Consider the following 20,737-nt stretch of genomic DNA (forward strand, 5'->3'; position numbering starts at 1 on the left):
TGGCACAAAAACAGACACACAGATCAATGGAACAGAACACAGAAACCAGAAATGGACCCTCAACTCTACAGTCAACTAATATTCAACAAAGCAGAAAAGAATAGCCAACGGAAAGAGACAATCTCTTCAGCAAATAGTGTTGGGAAAATTGGACAGCCACATGCAGAAGAATGATACTGGACCACTTTCCTAGACCATACACAAAGATACACTGAAAATTGGTGAAAGACCTAAATGTGCGACGGGAATCCATCAAAATCCTAGAGGAAGACACAGGCAGAAACCGCTTTGACCTTGGCTGCCGCAACTTCTTGCTACACACATCTCCAAAGGCAAGGGAAATAAAAGCAAAATTGATGTATTGGGACTTCATCAAGATAAAAAGCTTTTGCACCACAAAGCCAACAGTCAACAAAACTAAAAGGCAGCCTGAAGATATCTGCAAATGACACAACAGATAAAGGGCTAGTATCCAAGATCTGTAAAGAAGTTATCAAACTCAACACCCTAAAAACAAAGAATCCAGTCAGGAAATGGGCAGAAGACATGAACAGACATTTCTCCAAAGAAGACCTACAAATGGTCAACACACACATGAAGAAACGCTCCACGTCACTGGACAACAGGGGTATAATAAAAACCACAGTGAGATACATCTTACACCAGTCAGAATGGCTAAAATGAATAAGACAGGAAACAACAAATGTTGGCGAGGATGCAGAGAAAGAAAAACCCTCTCACACTGTTGGTAGGAATCCAAGTTGCTGCAGCCACTCTAGAAAACATTATGGATGCTCCTCAAGAAGTGAAAAATAGAGCTGCTCTATGACCCAGCAATTACACTACTCGTTATTTACCCCAAAGATACAAATGTAGTGATCCAAAGGGGCACCTGCACCCCAACGTTCATAGCAGCATGTCCCCAATAGCCACACTGTGGAAAGAGCTGTCTATTGACAGATGTATGGATAAAGAAGTTGTGATGGATGTATAATGGAATATTACTCAGCCTTCAGAAACAATGAATTCTTACCATTCATATTGACATGGATGGAACTGGAGGTATTATGCTGAGCAAAATAAGTCAGTCAGAGGACAATTATCATATAGTTTCACTCATATATGGGATATAAGAAACAGTACAGAGGATCATAGGGGAAGGGAGGGAAAACTGAATGGGAAATCATCAGAGAGGGAGAAAATTCATAAGACTCTTAACTACAGGAAGCAAACTGAGGGTTACTGGAGATAAGGTGGGTGGGGAGATGGGGTAACTCAGTGATGGGCAGTAAGGAGGGCACATGATTTGATGAACACTGGTGTTATATGCCCTGATGAATTACTGAACCCTGTATCTGAAACTAATGATGTACTATATGTTGACTAACTGAATTTTTAAAAAAGGAAAAAATGCTAATCTCATTTAAAAACTACTTTTACAGAGACATCTGGTCTGGGTCTGCCCAAATATCTGAGTATCACAGCTTAGCCATGTAATACATAAGGTTAACCATCACATACCATGTTACAATTTACTGTTTTTCATACCTGCTTTTTCAGTAAGATTTCTGCCCTCAGGATGCCCCCAATCTTGTCAGAATAAGACACATTATCTAATGCAGCACATGGCCCTGTTCAGTAGTCCAATGAATGTCTGTTAAATTAGCAAGCGACCCAATTCACTTTTTTTTAATAAATTTATTGTTTATTAGTGTTCAATTTACCAACATACAGAATAACACCCAGAGCTCATCCCGTCAAGTGCCCCCCAATTCACTTGATAATAGAAATCGTCAATCATTTTAACATGCCCTGTGGCCCCCCACAGGCTACTCTCAGCACGGCAGCCAAAGTGACCCTCTATAAACTTTACAGATTGTGTTACTTTTATAGTCAAGGTTCCCATTGGCCTTCCCTTCTCAATCTCCAGCATGGTTGTCTAGGTCCTATGTGATCTGGTCCTTGCTGACATCACTGACCTGCTCCCCTTCATTCTCCCCACCTTGAAGCTCCTTGAAACTACAGACCACTCTCCCTTCCAGAGTCTTTGCACCTGCTGCTTCCTCCACCTGGAACCTGTCTTCCTCCTTCACTTCCATTAGGACTCTGCTCACACAGCTTCTTACCACTGAGGGTGCTCCACCACGCTCTGTGAGAGCACTGCTCAACAGAACTGCTTAGGTGTATGGAAATGGCCTATCATCTGAGTTGCCTGATGTAGTAGCTACCAGCCACATGTGGCTACTAAGCACTTAAAATGTGGCTAGTGTGCCTGAGGAACTGAATGTTTATCATCTTCTCTAAGGATAATTAATTTAAATTTAAATATCCACATGTGGTTAGTGGCGACCTCATGACAGCTTAGTTCTATAATCAGCAACCCCTCTCTGCCACTACCTCCCAGAACACCACACCCCTCAGCTTCCTATATTTTAATGTACTTGTTACAATCTAATGTACCATAAGTATACATATTTACCTGTTTGTCATCTCTTTCCCTTCTAAGTGTAAACTCTACAAGGAAAAACACTCAAATCTATTCAGGTTACTACTGGATCAAAGTCTAGTGCCTAGCTATGGGTAGGCACTCAGTATTCATGGACTGAATTCATAAAAGAACAAAAAGGAAGGAAGGCAGGAAGGCAGGAAGGCAGGAAGGCAGGAAGGCAGGAAGGCAGGAAGGCAGGAAGGCAGGAAGGAAGGAAGGAAGGAAGAAATGAGAGGAATGGAGGGAACAAAGGTGGGAAGGCTGACTCTATCCAACCTCTTAGATCAATATCTGTTTAACAATGGGTTGTGAATGGTCTAATCAGGAGTCTGGGTTTGTTAAAACAGCAGGTGCCTAGTCATCCAACAGTCTTTGGTTCAAATCCCAGCTGGGACTCTTCCTGCCTGTGGGGCCATGGGTGGGCCACTCCATCTTTTGGAGTTGCCAAGTCTAAGTATTTCTGTCTAGGTTTTTCCATTTGTATAATAGAAATAATATTTACTTGAGAAAATAAGGATATCTGGCATTCAGTATGTAGCCAAAGTAAATACTGCCAAAGGAGATTTCTGAGTAAGTGGGGACAGACAGGCTCGGCTGAGGGCTCCTTCTTGTTCTTTAAAAGTCCTTGCCTTTTTTCCATTGCTTCCAAGAACCTGTCACTGTAAACAGTTGAGGATTACAAATATATACTTTCTACAAACAAATGTCAAATCTCCCAACAAAGAAAAGCCCAAGACAGTTGGCTTCACTGTTGAATTTTACCAAACATTTTAAGAAGAATGAATGCCAATTTTCTTACTCTTCCCAAAAACTAAAGAGGAGGGAACATGTCCAGTCAGGTTATGAGCCCAGCATAACCCTGTTGCCCAAGCCAGGCAAAGACACAAGAAAACAAACAACAGGCCAATCTATCTGATGCATATGGGCACAACACTCTGCAACAAACTACTAGCAAATCAAATCATAGCACTTTAGGGGATCCATACCATGAGCAAGTGCAATTTATCCCTGGGGTATACGGATGGTTCAATATATGGAAATCAATTAATTCGTGTGATATCCCACAGTAACAAAATAAAAGATAAAATCACACGATTATGGGAAGAGAGGCAGAAAAAGCACCTTGAATGTTGCTAGAAAAGAAAAAAAAAAAAGAAAAAGCACTTGACAAAAGTGAACACATTTCCATGATAAAAATGCTCAACAAAGTAGGAATAGAAGGGTATTACCTCAACACAACAAAGGCCATTGAAAATCCTACAATTAACATTAGGCTGAAAAACTGAGTTTCCTCTAAGATAAGGAATGAGGCAAGGATGCCTACTCTCGCCACCTCTGTCCAACACAGTACCAGAAGTCCAAGCAAGAGCACGTAGTCGAAAACAAAATAAAAGGCATCCAAATTGGAAAGGAAGAAATAAAACCATCCCTGTTTGCAGGTGACTCAATCTAATGTATAAAAACTCCTAAAGATGCCACAGAAAGAAAATAGAACTAATGAACTCATTTAGTTGCAGGATACAAAATCAACATACAAAAATCAGCTGTGTCTCCATTACACAAATAAAGAGTTATCTGAAAATGAAATTAGAGAAATGATCCAATTTACAAGAGCACTAAAAAGAATAAACACTTAGGAATAAATTTAACTAATAAACTGAAAGACTGGTATACAGAAAGTAACAAAACATTGACAAAAGAAATTAAGACACAAACAAATGGAAAGGCATCCATTTCATGGATTGGAAGACTTAATATTGTCAAACTGTCCATATTACCCAAAGCAATTTACAGATGCAATGCAATTCCCATCAAGATCCCAATGACACTTTTTTTTTACAGAAATAGAAAAAAAATTATAATTCGTATGGAACCACAAAAGATCACAAACAGCTGAATCAGTCTTGGGCAAGAGCAAAGCTGGTGGCATCACACTTAACTTCTAATTATATTACAAAGTTACAGTCATCAGAACAAGCATGATGCTGGCAAAAAGACACAGAGATCAATAGAACAGAATAAAGATCCCAGCAAAGAAATCCATGCATATCTGGTCAACTGATCTTTGGCCAGGGTACCAAGAATACGGAGATGCCATGAACCGGCAGGACACCTGCAGCCCAACGTTCAGCAGCAATGTCCACAATAGCCAAAGAGTGGAAGGAGCCTCGGTGTCCATCAAAAGATGAATTTAAAGAAGCTGTGTGGTCTATGTATACAATGGAATATTACTCAGCCATCAGAAACAACAAATACCCACCATTTGCTTCAATGTGGATGGAACTGGAGGGTATTATGCTGAGTGAAGTAAGTCAGTCGGAGAAGGACAAACATTATATGGTCTCATTCATTTGGGGAATATAAAAATTAGTGAAAGGGATTAAAGGGGAAAAGAGAGAAAATGAGTGGGAAATCTCAGAGAGGGAGACAGAACATGAGAGAACATGATTGGGACATCTCAGAGAGAACAACAGAACACCTCCTCATTCTGGGAAACGAACAAGGGGTGGTGGAAAGGAGGTGGGTGGGGGGATGGGGTGACTGGGTGACGGGCACTGAGGAGGGCACTTGGGATGAGCAGTGGGTGTTAGTTATATGCTGGCAAATTGAACTTCAATAAAAATATACAAAACAAAAAAAGAATACACAGCAGGTAAATGTAGTCTCTTCAACAAATGGTGCTGGAAAACTGGACATCCACATGCAGATGAATGAACCTGCACCCTTATCTCACACTACAACCAAAAATCAACTCAAAATGGGTTAAAGATCTAAATGTTAAGACTTGAAGGTATAAACCTCCCAGAAGAAAACACTTTAAAAATAAAGCTTCATGACAGTGGTCTTAGCAATGATGGCATGCAATATGACTTAAAAAACATGGGTAACAAAAATAAGCAAGTACATCAAACTAAAAAGTTTCTGCATAGCAAAGGAAATAATCAACAGAGTGCAAAGACAATCCACAGCACAAGAGAAAATATTCAGAGGCCATATATCTGACAAGGGGATGATCTCCAAAATATGTAAGGAGCTCCTACAACTCACATTCTCAATGGGGAAAAACTAAGAGCCTTTCCCCTAAGATCAGGAACATGACAGGGATGTCACTCTCACCACTGTTATTCAACATAGTACTAGAAGTCCTAGCCTCAGCAATCAGACAACAAAAAGAAATAAAAAGCATTCAAATTGGCTACAGTTAAAAAATAAATTAAAAAAAACTAAGAATTTGATTTTAAGATGGGCTACAGACCAGAATAGATATTTCTCCAAAGAAGATGTACAAACAGCTAACAAGTATGTTAAAACATGCTGAATAGGACTAGTCAGCAGGGAAATGCACATCAAAACCATAATAAGGGATACCTGGGTGATGTAGATGGTTAAATTTCTGACTCTTGGTTTCAACTTGGGTCCTGATCATGGGGTCATGGGATTGAGCCCCATATCCAGCTCCATACTTGGTGCAGCGTCTGCTTAGGATTCCCTCTCCCACTCCTTCTGCCCCTCCCATCATATTCTCTCTCTCTCTCTCTCTTTCTCTCTCTCTCAAATAAATAAAATAATCTTTAAAAAAAACACAGTACAATATGACTTCACACCTGTCAGGATGGCCACTATCAAAAGACAAAACAAAACAATAAACACAAAAGACAACAAATGTTGGCAAGGATGTGGAGAAATTAGAGCTTTTGCACACTATTTGTTTCTATGGGAATGTAATACGTAATATGTAATGTTTACATGGTGGGAATGTAATATGGCATGGCCACAATGGAAAACAGCATGGCAGTTCCTCAAAAAATTAAAACTAAAACTACCACGATTCAGCAATCTTACTTCTAGATATTTACCCAAAATAATTGAAATCAGGATCCAGAAGAGATAACTGCAATCCTGTGTCCACTGTAAGTGCACTTGTCACAATAGCCAAGATGTGGTAGCAATGTTAATGTCCATCAACAGATGAATGAATTTAAAAATGTGGTATACAGGTACAATGAAATTTTATTCAGCCTTTTTATAAGACAAAGACATTTTACAATACAAATTCTATAATACGACATGGATGAATCTTGAAGCCATGCTAAGTGAAATAAGCCAGAAAGCCAGAAAGACAAATACTACATGACTCCACAGATACAAAGTACCTACAATAGTTTAAGTCATAGAATCAAAGAAAGGAATGGTGGTTGCCAGGGCCTGAGGGGCTCGGGAAATGGGGAGTTACTAAGCAAAGGGCATAAAGTTTCATCTATGTAAGATGCATAAGCCCTAGAGTTCTGCTGTTCGACATTGTTCAACAATAATATATTGCACACTTAAAAATTTGTTAGGAGGCTGGACCTCATGTCAAATAGTCTTTCCACAGTAAAATTTCTTTATAAAATGCTTACACTGCAGGAAAGAGTTGCTGTTGGCCATCTCCTAAATTTGTGGCTTTTGTTTTTCTACTTTCCAAATCATTTAGATCCCCAAGGAAGAAACAGCATAAGCAATCTTGAAATAATTACCACTGTAATCCACCTAACCCAGGGCTGCCGTGGTAACTTAATTTTCAAAATGAAATTACAGCGGATCCAAAGGAAACTATTCAGACTTTCTTTCACATGTCAAATTTGGCAAACTACAATCTTTCTGTCAAACAGGAAATTCCCAGTGCCCAGCAACCAACACAAAAACAGACACACAGACACACACATGTACAGGAGCCTAGCCGACAGGACTTTTTTGTTTTGTTAATGAAATTTTAAAAAATCCTTCATTCTTACCTTTCCAAAACTCCCTTTGCCAATGGCCCGCAGAATCTGAAAATGGTCAAAGTTGACTGCAAAAGAAAATGAGGGAAAGAAAGAAAACAAATCAGATTTGCCAAACTTTGCACTGGTTCTTGAAAGTTCTCCCTACAGACCTACCCATGTATTCCAAATGGCTTCTGGTTTCAATTGCATTTTATTTGCCATGGCAGCACTCCACCACTCAATGGATGTTTCTCAGCACACTTTATTTCCCCCTCAACACTTCCCCAGTGGGTATGCAGGATGCGAGACATCTTATGGGCCCAGGGGAAGGGATCAGAGAGAAAAATCTAGATACATGGATTACCAAATTCTTGCACTTGCTGCTGTTCCTGATGCCAGGATGACCTTTCCCCACTTCTGGTTCTTATCTTGTCCATCTGGTACTCCTCAGATCTTATACACTCATCTCACCTATCTCAGTGTCCAAGGCATTAATTCCATCTCCTTAATGGTATCTGAACCCTCAAATGTCATGACCATATTGTGGGTCCCTCCTGCTTGGACATCTGTCTAGCCCTGGCATTGTTAGCTACTAGAGGATGAAGACAACAATCCCTCAGTCTCAACCCGGTATTGCCCTGTCTCATGCCTCCCCTTCATGCTGTAATTCCAGGTAGGTCTCCCCATTCTTGCTATTTCTACTGCCTTACTCTGGTGTGGTTTCTGCCCCAACCCTACAACACAGCAGACAAATCATGCGTAGCCATGCCACTAAGTCCAATGGACATTTGATTGTCCTCCTTGCACTTGGCCATTCTGTCCTTTTTTGAAGCAGGCTTGGCTTCCATGGAAGCCAGTTCATGCTTCAGCGCATGCACTGTGCATACTCAGCTTCATTCTCCCAGCCACTCAATACTAAAGTCTGTCAAGCTCCATCTACCACTTTCCTCTTCTTGCTAGCGCCAAAGGCTTCAGCCACCACCTGATTGCCAATGACTCTCCAAGGAACCTCTTCTCTGGCCTCCCACCAGTATGTACTGATTAATGCCTGCCCCACAACAACTCTTGAAGGCTTCAAAGTCACCTTGAACCCAACAGGTCCAAAAATGGAGCGTAAGAGGAGTACTTCAACATGCATCTGACCTCACGTGCTCAAAGCAGGGAACTCATCCCACACCTCTCTCACTCAGCCCCGTAGCTAGCCTTTCATCAGGTTAGATCCACATTACCTCTTGGTTATCTCTCCCATCTGTCCTCCTGTGGCCACCCTCTGGTGCAGTCCTCTATCCACTCTTGACCCTCCCATCCTGGGATATGTGCTTGTCACAGGCAGGGGGTCTTGCTCATCATCTGCTCACACCCCTTTAATGCCTCCTCATTGCTTTCTGGGAAAAGAGCAAATTCCTACACAATCAAACCCCTGCTACTTCTCCTGCTACACCATCTACCACGCTCCCTGCACCCACTGAGCTCCAGACACACAAGCTTCTTTTCTATGCCTAAAACAGTCATTCTCCGTGCCTTTTTTTTTTTTAAGATTTCATTTATTTATTCATGAGAGACTCAGAGAGGCAGAGACACAGGCAGAGGGAGAAGCAGGCTCCCTGCAGGGAACCCAATGCAGGACTCAATTCCAGGACACTAGGATCACGTCCTGAGCTAAAGGCATGTGCTCAACCACTGAGTCACCCAGGCACCCTGATTCTCTGTGCCTTTAATGCTCCTCTCCTGGCTGCACACTTGGTAACTCTGCTCCCTCTTCACCCTTCTGCATCCAGAAAAGATTGTGCTCCCCCTCCAGACTAGTCTGCTCCCCTACTACACTCTCCCAGTATTGTGGGACTTTCCTCCAAAACACATTGTTCTACACTGTTTTACATGGATTTGATCAAAACCAATTTTTCCCCGCTAGATGCTATGCTCCCTAAAGTTAAAGGCCATGTTTGTTTCTCCTACTGCGTCCCCAGCACCTAGCACAGTGTCAGTACACAGTGAGCATTCAACAGATAATCATTCACTAAAGGACCAAGGGAAAGCAGGTCCGACATTTATAGTGCCAAGCACAACTACCAGTACATGATGAGTGTTCGGTAAATATTTTTTAATTATATTGAATTACAGCCAGTTCCCGATAACTAGGAGAGACATGTCATTTACCAAAGATGAAATGAACTGATTGGTTCACTACATTATGGGGGCGAGGATGTGAAAGTGAATGAACACAATCAGTTCCCTCTGAATTAACCATACGTGGATGACGATTATGTTGAATTCTGTCCCTGTAGAGCCAAGTCAGAATCCAGTGTGCCTTCGAATATCTAACGTGCTTAGAATAGAGAGACAAAGTTAATGGTTAACTTAGCAAAACCTTGGTTCTTTGACCTAGTTTGGTTTCCTTTGCATGGAAAAGAACTTGCCAGGAAAAGAAATTCTATGCTTTCACCTCTTGCCCACTCACCAAAAGTCAAGGAGAAGAGAAAAACAAGATGCCTGGATTGCATTTGCCACGTGCCCAGCAGTGAGCCAGTAAATGTGCAGATCCCCTGCCTCCCCAAGAGCAAGCATCACTGCTGGCATATGCCAGCTGCCCCCCCCCCACACACACACACACTCAGCAGCAAATGTCTCTGCCCCCTGAAGGCTCCCTGCAGCCTCAAGAGGCAACCCCTCTGCGCCGTGGTTTCACGGGCCTGGAAAGCCTTTCCTCAATAGCCCAACTCCTGCCTGGCCTCACACATGTGGCTCACGTGCTCCCTCAGGAAGCCTCTCCCCACTCCAATGTATCGTCTTTTCCTTTGTGCCATCTCTGAACCTCCTGTAGACATTTAGCCACAGATCAGAACCCAGCCTGAGTCAGACTCCTTAGATCCATCACTTAGCTCTGCCACAGCCTTGGGTGAATCACCCGGCCTCCGTGTGCCTCACTTATCCCACCTGTAAAGTGGGAGCAACAAGGCCTACATTCCACAAAAACGTAGAATAGTGCCTGACCCAGTGCAACCTCTCAAAAAACCCTCGCTGTTTGCTGGGAGATGAGGAGCAATCTTCCCTCCAACCTGGTTTCTTTGAGGAGGGCTATTTCCTTGAACACCTGTGGCCTCCTGACCCATCAAAGGTGGTATGAGCCGTCTGAGTGGTGAGCCAGACAAGGAACCACAGGATATATTTCTGCTTATTCTGTTCTCTCTCTGGAAACCGTCTGTCTTCAGGGAGCAAGCTTTTCCTCTAATCCTTCTTGCCAGAAGCTTCTTCGGGCCAGCCACCACATGCAGGTGTCTGCAGGATCCAGCGCTGCCTGAACGGCCAGGGGGCATCTGGCTAATTCTGGGCTTCACATCAGGGAGCCCTTGCTGCTGGCCTCCTGAGTCCCATGCCCCAACGCCAGGTCAGGCATGGTTCTCCATGGCTCCCCACCTTCTGTCTTATCTCTTAACTGGAGAACGGTATTAATTACTGAGCCAACTGGCAAATGTCAAAACCTATTATTATTTTAATAATCAGCATTATAATGCTGTAAATAATCTCACTCATCCATATCCCCTACAAAAATGTGTGTTCCTTGGGGGCTTCCAACACAATACATGAGACAAATAGGTACTTATGTAATGTTTATTTGCTTATTGAACTAGATTGGATTTAAACGACTTTGAGCATATGGGCCTGTGCTTTCCATTTATTCGGGATCTCCCTGAGGCCTGTTATACTGATACTCACATAAATAGTGCCTACATGAACACACTTTGAATAAGTGAAGGGTTTACAGTTGGTTGGCAAGCAGTTTGAAATGGCTTCCGTGACAGTGCCAAGCCGAAGGCAGCTCTAGAAATTGCATTGTCACATCGGGTCGTTGGCCCAGAGCAAGAGGACTTAGCTGGGGAACATGAGGGGTTGACGAGCGAGTTTCTTCGAGTTTCTTAGGGTGACCACCTATGTCCTGGTTTGCTGGGACCTTCCTGGTTTTAGCACTGACAGTCCTGCATCCCCAAAAAGCTTGCAGTCCTGGGAAAACCAGGGCAGTTGGACACCTGTAGGCTTCTAGATCATTAAACTGCCCCATGGGGAGAAGTCACAAGGACTTTGGGAGCCAGCTCGGGGATGATAAGGTGCACCCTTAAAAAGCAGTGTCTGTTCAGGCCACAAGACACAGAGAGAGCTGCCATGGGTGACACTGTGACAAGCATGCTGTTAAGGTAGAAACAAGGGGCACACTTCTGGCCAAAGGCAAAGACATGGTGTGCCAGTGACCTTATCCAAACAAGAGCGCAGTGGCATCTGCCTGGAGGACTGTCACAAGGACAATGAAATGACACATTGCCCATTAAATAACTGGTTGTTTGCCAGGCGAGGCTCAACTCTCCCCGCCTCCTGGATAAGAAAACCTTAGGTCTATTTAGGGACCAGTGTGGCCAGCCCCAGGCAATGAGACACAACTTTTGTAGGGGATATGGATGAGTGAGATTGAGTGAGTCAGATCCAGTGGTGTTCATCATGATCACCTGGAAGCTTCTTAACACAGATCATGCCCCTACCCCTGAGTGTCTGCAGAGGAGCCAGAGAATTTGCAAGTTCCCAGGTGCTACTGATGGTTCAGGGGCCATCGCATTAATCAAAACAACTGTACACCCCACTTTCCCGGACACATGTGCAACCAGCAGTGACCTTGTGACACAGGCCTAGTCAATGAGATCTCAGCAGAGGACTATGGGGGTAGTTCTGGGAAAGCACGTTTTCCTGATGAAAAGGGACAGTTACAGTTGAAGTGGCTCTTCAGGGCAGCCCGGGTAGCTCAGTGGTTTAGTGCAACCTTCGGCCCAGGGCGTGAGACTGGAGATCCGGGGTTGAGTCCCACGTTGGGCCCCCTGCGTGGAGCCTGCTTCTCCCTCTGCCTGTGTCTTTGGCTCTCTCTGTCTCTCATAAATAAATGAATAAATAAAATCTTAAAAAAAAGAGAAATGGCTCTTCAACCCACCTGCCTCTTCCTACAATGGATGTGGATGTGATGTCTGGAGCTATTGCAGCCATCTCATGACTGTGGGCCAAGAAGCCAAGACAGGTACAGAGAAAACCACTCCCTGTTAATGAGCCTCTGAAGCCATGCCAGGAACCACCTACCTCTAGACTTAGTATATTTCAAAAAAAGGAAAGAAAGAAAAGAAAACCTATATGTTCAAACTGCTGTGGGCCAAGTTTGCTATTATTGGAAGCCAGAAGCATTTCTTTCTGATACACAAAGCCAGCCACACAGGGATTTAGTAAATGACAACTATTTTATTGTTGGATTTCCAGCCTTGTCATAATTTTACTAAAAGGCAGAAAATAAAGTTGAATTGTTTGGGGCAGAAACATAGGGACCAGGCTGCTTGGGTGATTTCTGACTCCACCACTCACCTGCTGGGTGACCTTGGGGAAGTCACTTAACCTCTCTGTGCCTATCTCTTCACTTATAAAATGGGTGTACTAAAATGCTTACCTATGGTTGTTGTGCACAAGCAATGAACCCATACAGCTTAAATATTTGGAATAAAGTAAAGGCTACCAAGATAAGGTATTATCATCAATAGTATTCTGCATCAGAGGTTGGTCCCCATTCTTCTTCATCTTTATGATACAACACCAGTCCCATTCAATCATGACCAAACATCACAGGGGTGATAAAGCTAGAACTGTATTAGGATCCATTAGTTATTGATGGTGATTATCACGCTGGGCAAATCTGGTTGTTCTGTCTTTCAAGCCTGTGGGCTCCTTTCTCATTTCCATCAGACCAATTATTTCTAAGGAAATTCATAGCATTCTTTCAACATGCTGCCTTCATGGAGCAGTTTATTCAGAGGCGAGTGTGAAATTTCAAGATAGCTAATTACCCTTTCAAACAATCTCTAATGGAAGGTAACCCCCAATCAACATCCCATAAAAATACAGGCATTTAAGGACTGCATGCATGAGGCAAAGAAAGCAAGCAAATGTCCCTTTTCCTGCCTGGAAAGAGAGCTAAACCAGGAGCTCCTTCCTTATATCACTGGGGCCACACACACAGATCACATGTGGGCTGGCTGTGCCTGTATAGGAAGCGTCCCCCAAAATTGCTGATTTCCAACATCATTTCAAAAATTTGAAGATCTACCAAAAGTGGCTCTATGATGGCCCTTGACAGTAGGACAGTAAAGTCTTCTCTGTGATTAACACTGTCCCTGACAGCCCAGTTCACATGCATCTCTATTTCCTGCCTGATCCTGTCAGCACCTGAGCTTTTGGTACCAGGATGGAGGTAGGTGGAACAGGGGGAAGGTGTCCCTAACATGGAGAAGATGGGAAGGGGCAGAGGTGGAAGGGAGGGTTTGGTGTTCCACTTAGCTTTAAACCCAGCTTCACCATTTTGGTCACTGTGGACCAGAGGAAATACAGTTACTTTTCCAAGCCCTGATTTTCCCATCAGTAGCATGTGGGTAGAGACGCCTACCTCCCCAAGTCAGGGTCAGGGCCATGGGCAATGACCAAGCAAATGGCTGATTCAACAAACAGAAGCCACTCAGAAGAGTATCAGTCTGAACTCTTGAATGCCCTGAAAGAGTACTGATCCAAACCCGTGCTCCAGCTGTGGACCTTCAGCCTGGCCGTATAGTATCTCAGAATCTCACTCGGTCATCCTTAAAATGGGGTAAGCCTCCTCTGGTTGGATTTTTCTCAAAATAAGATTATTCTGTCATTAGCACATAGTGGCAGTGATCATTGGGCTTGGTTTCGTCTGTCATCAGCACAGAAGAAATGTGGGTATCCAGGTGACTCCTTGAGGTGGAGCTGAGCTGTGCCCCTCTGCATCCCAGGTGTCCCCAGCAGGTAACAGAGAGTACACACTCACAAGACACCCGAGCACACGCATGAGTGAACTGGGTAGTAAGATGGGAAGAACAGGAAGAAGACTCTTCAGGGACTGGGAACTGGTATCGCCTTCTTTACGGGAATTACCTCCACACAGAAAGGAAGGATGATCCAGCTGTGGCAGACATCACCATGAATGCTTCTATTAATTACTTATTCAACAAATGCATACTTGTTGAATGCACGTGTGCTGTGTACTAGGCCCTGTGCCAGGTCCTGGAGACCAGCAGTGGACAGAAGACAAAATGACCCTCCATCCATGAAGCTGACAACGTTCTGGGGCACGAGGCAAATAACCCATCAATCCATAACTCAGTGGTAAATTCAATGAAGGACAACAAATCCACGTGTGTTCATTTCCTCATGCTGCTATAACAAATCACCACAAACGACGTGGCCGAAATAATACAAATTTATGATCTTACAGTCCCAGAGGTCAGAAATCCAACACAGTTCTCACTGAGCTAAAACCAAGGTGTTAACAGGGCTGAGATTTCTTCTGAGGCTCTAGAGAATCACTGGTTCCTTGGCTGCCTGCATTCCCTGGTCATTGGCCCCACATCACCCCAACCTGTCCTTCCATGGCCACATCTCCTTCTCTGACCCCCCAACCCCATTCTTCCTTCATAAGGACGCTTGTGATTCCATTGTGCCCACATGGATAATCCAGGAAAATCTCCCTTCCTCAGGGTCCTCACTTTAATCATACCTTCAAAGTTCCTTTCACTGTGTAATGTACTATATACACAGGTTCCAGGATTAAGATGTGGACATCTTCAGGGGACCATTATTCTGTCAACCCCACCAGGTAGAGGAACAGTGACTATGTTGGGAGAGGAGCTGCTACTTTAGACAGGATGGCCAGGGCAGGATTTTCTAAGGAGAGGACAACTGAACAGATCTGTGAAGCAGGTGAGGGAATACACCACGAAGATATCCAGGGGATGGCTAGTTACTGCAGGCAGAGGGAAAAGCAAGTGCAAAGGCCCTTGGCAGGAATGTGCATTATGGTCCCCGGGCAGAGCAAGAAGGCAAGGCTGGCTGGAGTGCAGCTAGTATGGGAAGAAGCAAAAGTTGGGGAGCCAGTCACTTGGGCTGGGGTAAGGCCTCTGGGAGGTTTTCTAAACATGATGAGAAAGTGCTAGAGGGCTCCGAGGGGAAGAAAACCAGTCCAGTGTTGTTGGTTTAAGCTGTTTGGAAATATCTAAATTTAGTTGTGAGCTTGGGGTGAGCAGGGAGATAAAACTGCCACATGATGGTAATTAAGGACACAGGACCCCAGCAGTGGTATCAGTCTTGCTAAAGCAAGTCTATCGGGCAGCCCCAGCGGCCCAGCGGTTTAGCGCCACCTTCAGCCGGGGGTATGAGCCTGGAGACCTGGGATCGAGTCCCACATTGGGCTCCCTGCATGGAGCCTGCTTCTCCCTCTGCCTGTGTCTCTGCCTGCCTCTCTCTCTGTCATAAATAAATAAATAAAAATAAAGCAAGTCTATCTGAGAGATGCAGTGGGCATAGAGTACTTCTATGGACAGTAAAAATACTCTGTAGGATGCCATAATGGTAGATACCTGTCATACATTTGTCCAAACCCACTGGATGTTCCACACCAAGACAGATCCCTAATGTAACCTATGTACTCTGTGTGATGATGCGTCAAAGGAGGTGCAGCTGACACAAATGCACCTCTCTGGTGGGGGTGTCAATAACGGGGGAGTTGCTGACTGTGTGGTAGCAGGGAGTATGTGAGAAATCTCTGTCTTCCCTTCAATTTTGCTTTGAACTTTGAACTGTTTTTTTTTTTTTTAAGTCTATTAAAACAAAAAAACAGGGGATCCCTGGGTGGCTCAGCGGTTTAGTGCCTGCCTTCGGCCCAGGGCATGATCCTGGAGTCCTGGGATTGAGTCCCACGTTGGGCTCCCTGCATGGAGCCTGCTTCTCCCTCTGCCTATGTCTGCCTCTCTCCCTCTCTCTCTCTCTTCTCTCTCTCTCTCTCTCTCTCTCTCTCTCTCTCTCTCTCTCTGTCTCTCATGAATAAATAAATAAAATCTTAAAAAAAACAAAACAAAAACAAAAAACCTGATGGAGTGAATGGTCAGTGAGCAGCCCAGGGAAGAGAGAAGCAAAGCAAGTATGCCCAGGCGTTGGTCTAGCCCCTCCATATGCGGGAAACAGGGTTGAGGACATTCTCATCACTAGACTCAGATCTAGTCTCTCACATCTGCGGCGCCTATGGTATGCAGGTCTTGACAGGAGCAGGGACTTGGGAGGTGACAGGCTCTGCTCACAAGGAGCTCACAGCCCAGCAGGGGACAGAGCCAGGTCCTACAGACTTGAACACAGGTGCTGGAGCAGAAGCAGGGTTAGGCACCAGGTCCTGAGAGCGAGGGATGCACTCTATGCTGTGGCGACAGTCTGGCAAAGTTTCCAAAAGCACAAGACCCCAGTGTAGGTTTGAGGAATTGTAAGAGCTCTCCAGGGGGTAGGAGAAGTAGGGATTTCAGGAAAGGCTCCAAGAAAAGCAGGAACCCAGGGGCATAAATAGCAGGATGGGTTCCCAGAACAGCAGGACTGGAGTGTGAGTGAAGAGGAATGAGTAGGGTGGTTAATGCTTGAGATCACTGGATATTTCTTCAGAGGAAGGATGCATCAGGTTGGAAAAGCATTACTCCAAAGGACCCACCTCTCCTTGTTTATCAGGGGTTCCCAGGGGATTTAGTCCCCCAGGAACCTGCACTTTCAGTAGGAGATGAGATCACTGCAGTCCTAGGACAGAGACAGTATTGCTATGAGGTCACCTATCAGCTCCAGGGTCTGAGTTTGCTCCCAGGTTCAAGAGCAGGAGAACTGCTTCCTTCTCTCCATTACCCACCACCTCAAGAGCCCACACCCCAAAGACTGTTCAGGCTCTCCAGTGGCATCCCCTACTCCTTGCTGTGCTCTGGAAGGGCTCCTCCCCTGCCTGCCAGCCTCCTCTGTGCACTCTCCCTTCCTGGGGAGCACATCAGCCTCCCACCCACTCAGGCATTCTCCTGCTGTTCCTCCACCCTAAATGCTTGGCCCTGGTTCAACCCAATACAGGCTCCCTCACATCCTGAGGTCCATCCTCCCTTAAGAAGTAAAAGATCTTCCCTGACACTCTGCTTGGGTGACCTCCCCGGTCCTCCCTATCTTGTTGCATAGTCACCCCCTTTGTAGTAATTGTGTTCATTGCCCACACCCCCATTTTGAAAAGCCAACTCTTCAAGGTCTGGGTTATTGGCCTGTTTTGTTCACTACAGTATCTCTGGAGCCTAGAACGGTGCCTGGCATACAGGAGGTGCTTGATACATGTTTACTGAATATGAATGAATGGCCAGATGAGTCTTGAAAGGGACAAGTCTATGGGAGTGCTGAGTACATGAGCAATGACAGAGGGCTGGGGAGAGAATCCAGGAAGAGGCAGACCTTCATGGTCATCTGTGAAATGGGCACAAATACCTGCCCCATAGGGTTTATAAGATGATGAATGGGATAATACACTCAAGGTAGCAGGACACAAAAAGAAATCCACTCCTCTCAAATTCATGTTCACATTTCACATAATCATAACTGAGCTGGCTCCCCTAATTGGCAAAGTCATTCTTAGAAGAACACATAGGTGAGAATTGGGCCGAATGTTACACCAGGTAAGTTTTGAAGAAAAAAGTCTTATCCTAGCAGATACAAGAATACATCGTGTATTTCCTCCTTCCACAAATAGGCATCGCATGTGATGTCTGTGATGAACAAAGTCTTAATCCCTAGTGATGTGCACACAACTAGAAACTGAGTCACAGGGATGACCCCAAGAATTCAAGATGGAATGGAGGAAGGGACATGGCAGTGCAGGTTAACAGACCCTACTTGGCCTCCAGCAGAGACAAGAACAGCTATTCTTCTAGAAGCACTGGGAGAACAACCCAGTTATTTGGACAAAACCAAATTGAATGAGTACCTCTCTGTTCACTGGCTCCCAAAATAAATTTCTGAGCAAGTCAGAGTTAAATGTAACAATATCCAAGACGATAAAGCCTAGTGACTGAAAAGGAAGGCATCTGATAAATACCAGGCTCCTCCTTTCCCCATAACTCAAGGAGGTGACCTCCTCCCTCAGCAGGTAAGCTACTCAAAGGCCACAAACTCACAGGTTGCACAAGGGCTGGAACAGGCCACTTCTGACCTGGGAAGAGCACAGTGAGGGACCATGTGCACATATTCAGTCTAAATATTCAAGGCTGCTGGTTATACCCCAGCAACTCCCACCATATCCCGTTACATGAACACTTGGGGCCTGGGAGGAACCGCCTTCGCACACGGTCCACCTACCCCATCCCTGGTTCCTCTGCCCTAAGGTACAGGTCTCAGCCATGGTTACACCCAGGTCTCATATTCAGCCAAAGACATGGATCCAGCCCCTGGCTAGCATCTACTCTGGCTAGCCATGGCCATGGACCAGTTCTTCCTACAGACTTCTCATATACTCCTGCTTAGATCCTCAGCACAGAGTAGACAACAGTGTTTGCCAAACTGAGCTGCAATCACTTCTTTTGGCCTCATTAAAAACTGTTTTGTTTTCTTGTTGATAAATGTGTTTCATAAAGCCTCAAAGCCTTTTTTTTTCTTCTCACTCTGCACTGTTATCAGCAAAAACACAGTTTCCATAAACATTTAGGAAATCACATGCCTAATTCATATAGGAAAATATTATATGGCTATGATCTCAGGAAAGAAGGTAATTTGGAGGGTGGTGGAAATGTGGAATCGGTGATAAGGAAAGCGTCAAACACACGTTTGAGAGAGGAGAGTAAGAGCTAGACTAACAATTCCTCGAAAGCAAGGCTGCCTCAGACAACCTGCTTCCTCCATGCTCTCTGTGGTAGTTTGCTGTGGCTGCCATAACAAAGAGCCACAAACAGGGTGGGGGTTGGGGGTGAGGGGCTTAAAACAACAGATATTCACTCCCTCACAGTTCTGGAGACCAGAAGTCTGGAATCAAGTTGCTAACAGGACTGTTCTCCCTCCAAATGCTCTAGGACAGGATCCTTCCTCGCCACCTCCAGCCTCCAGAGGCTGCTGGCAATCCTTACTGTACCTTGGCTTGTGGCTCTATTAGTCCAGTCTCGGGCTCTATTGACACATGGCCTTCTCCCCACTGTCTCCATCCTTCTTCTCCAATTCTAACAAGGACCCTAGTCATTGAATTGGGGCCCTAATCTAGCATGACCTCTAGACTAGTTACTCACTTTAGTCTTAAGTAACTAAATCTGCAAAAACCTTACTTCCAAATATGACCCCATTATGAAGCTCCAGGTAGACATGAATTTTGGAGGGATGCTACTCAACGCAGTGCACCCAGAATAGCACCTGGCTCAGAAAAGAGGTTCAATAAATGATGGCTGGCTGGCTGGCTGGATGGATGGATGGATAACCAAACAAGTGAGCCTACATTCATGTGTACCTGTGTGTACACACCTATATCCATCTGAGTTGTAGAAACAAAAATATAGTTTGGACACATCATGTCATCTGGCTCTTCATCCTGGTAGGGTAGAATCAAAGCTAACCAGGTCTGGATAAGGAAGGCTTTGGTCACTTCCCAAACTAACTCTCGGCTGTGCAAACTTAGGACAAATAACCTGGAAGAAGTGATGCAGCTAGATGCAACCTCATCGGTTAGGTCCAAGCTCGCTCTCAAAGCAATGCTTCCAAGAGGAGCTCTACAAATATGTAAAGCATGACCATTTCTCCTGCAAACAAAGTTATCCATTTCCTGACCTTTTTAGGGAAAGGATAGTACAGGATTAGGGGCCTAATTAATGTTTTAGAGTCTACTGGTATTTTTCAACTCACCTACTAATCAGGAGGAGGAGGTAATAACTAATAGTCACAACAATGTCTGTTACTTCTCCTTTTGCAGAGATGATAGCAGTGCTAATCTACTGCTCAATGCTGAGTATCCTAAGAAGAGTGGTGTATTTTAACCATAGAATAGCTAAAACAATCTTGAGAAAGAACGATAAAGTTTTCTCTGTCCTCAGAGAGAGGACTAATTCTGTCAAATATTAAAATGTACTATGTAGCTTCAAAAATCAAGACCAGGTGGTATAGAAAGGATAGATATACATGAATGGGACAGAACAGAGACCCCAGAAATATATACACATAATATGCCCAACTGATTCTTGACAGAAGTGCAAAAACTCAGTGGAGGAAAAACAGCTTTTCAATAAGTGATGTTGGAGCAAATGCACATCCACGGACCAAAAAATGGCCCTCAGGCTAAGTCAAGGCAAGTGCCTTTTGGCAGAGGGTTGAGGTCAGATTACTGGGCAGCATGCCTGGACAGGAACAAGAGACAGACCTGCAGTGAAGTCTGGGGTGGGAGCTCCTTGTGGTTACAAGACAGAAGTCCCTGTTTCTTTCCTGGTTTTGACCATCTAATAGTGCATCAAATACTCTCATGCACCAAATCTCCCTTACTTTCCTTTTAGTGACTGGTCAGGAGAAACCGCTCTGCTTTTACAAGGCTCGTGGGATTAGATCAGGTCCATCCAGACAATCTTCTTTTTATAAGGTAATGTGACATAATCAATTAAGGGGGCGGGCT

General features: G+C 44.5%; 1 protein-coding gene across 2 annotated transcripts in view; it reads right to left on the bottom strand.

Annotated features, from left to right (window-relative positions):
- The window catches only part of STK32B (serine/threonine kinase 32B), a 390,888-nt gene that overhangs the window by 285,335 nt on the left and 84,816 nt on the right, over nucleotides 1-20,737 (bottom strand). For both annotated transcript variants that reach the window (XM_055326005.1, XM_055326004.1), the window contains exon 2: nucleotides 7,264-7,319. In XM_055326005.1, the coding sequence (XP_055181980.1) occupies nucleotides 7,264-7,319 (56 nt within the window). The remainder of the gene's footprint in view (nucleotides 1-7,263; nucleotides 7,320-20,737) is intronic.

This window comes from Nyctereutes procyonoides, unplaced genomic scaffold (assembly GCF_905146905.1).
Source record: "Nyctereutes procyonoides isolate TBG_1078 unplaced genomic scaffold, NYPRO_anot_genome, whole genome shotgun sequence".
NCBI lineage: Eukaryota > Metazoa > Chordata > Mammalia > Carnivora > Canidae > Nyctereutes > Nyctereutes procyonoides.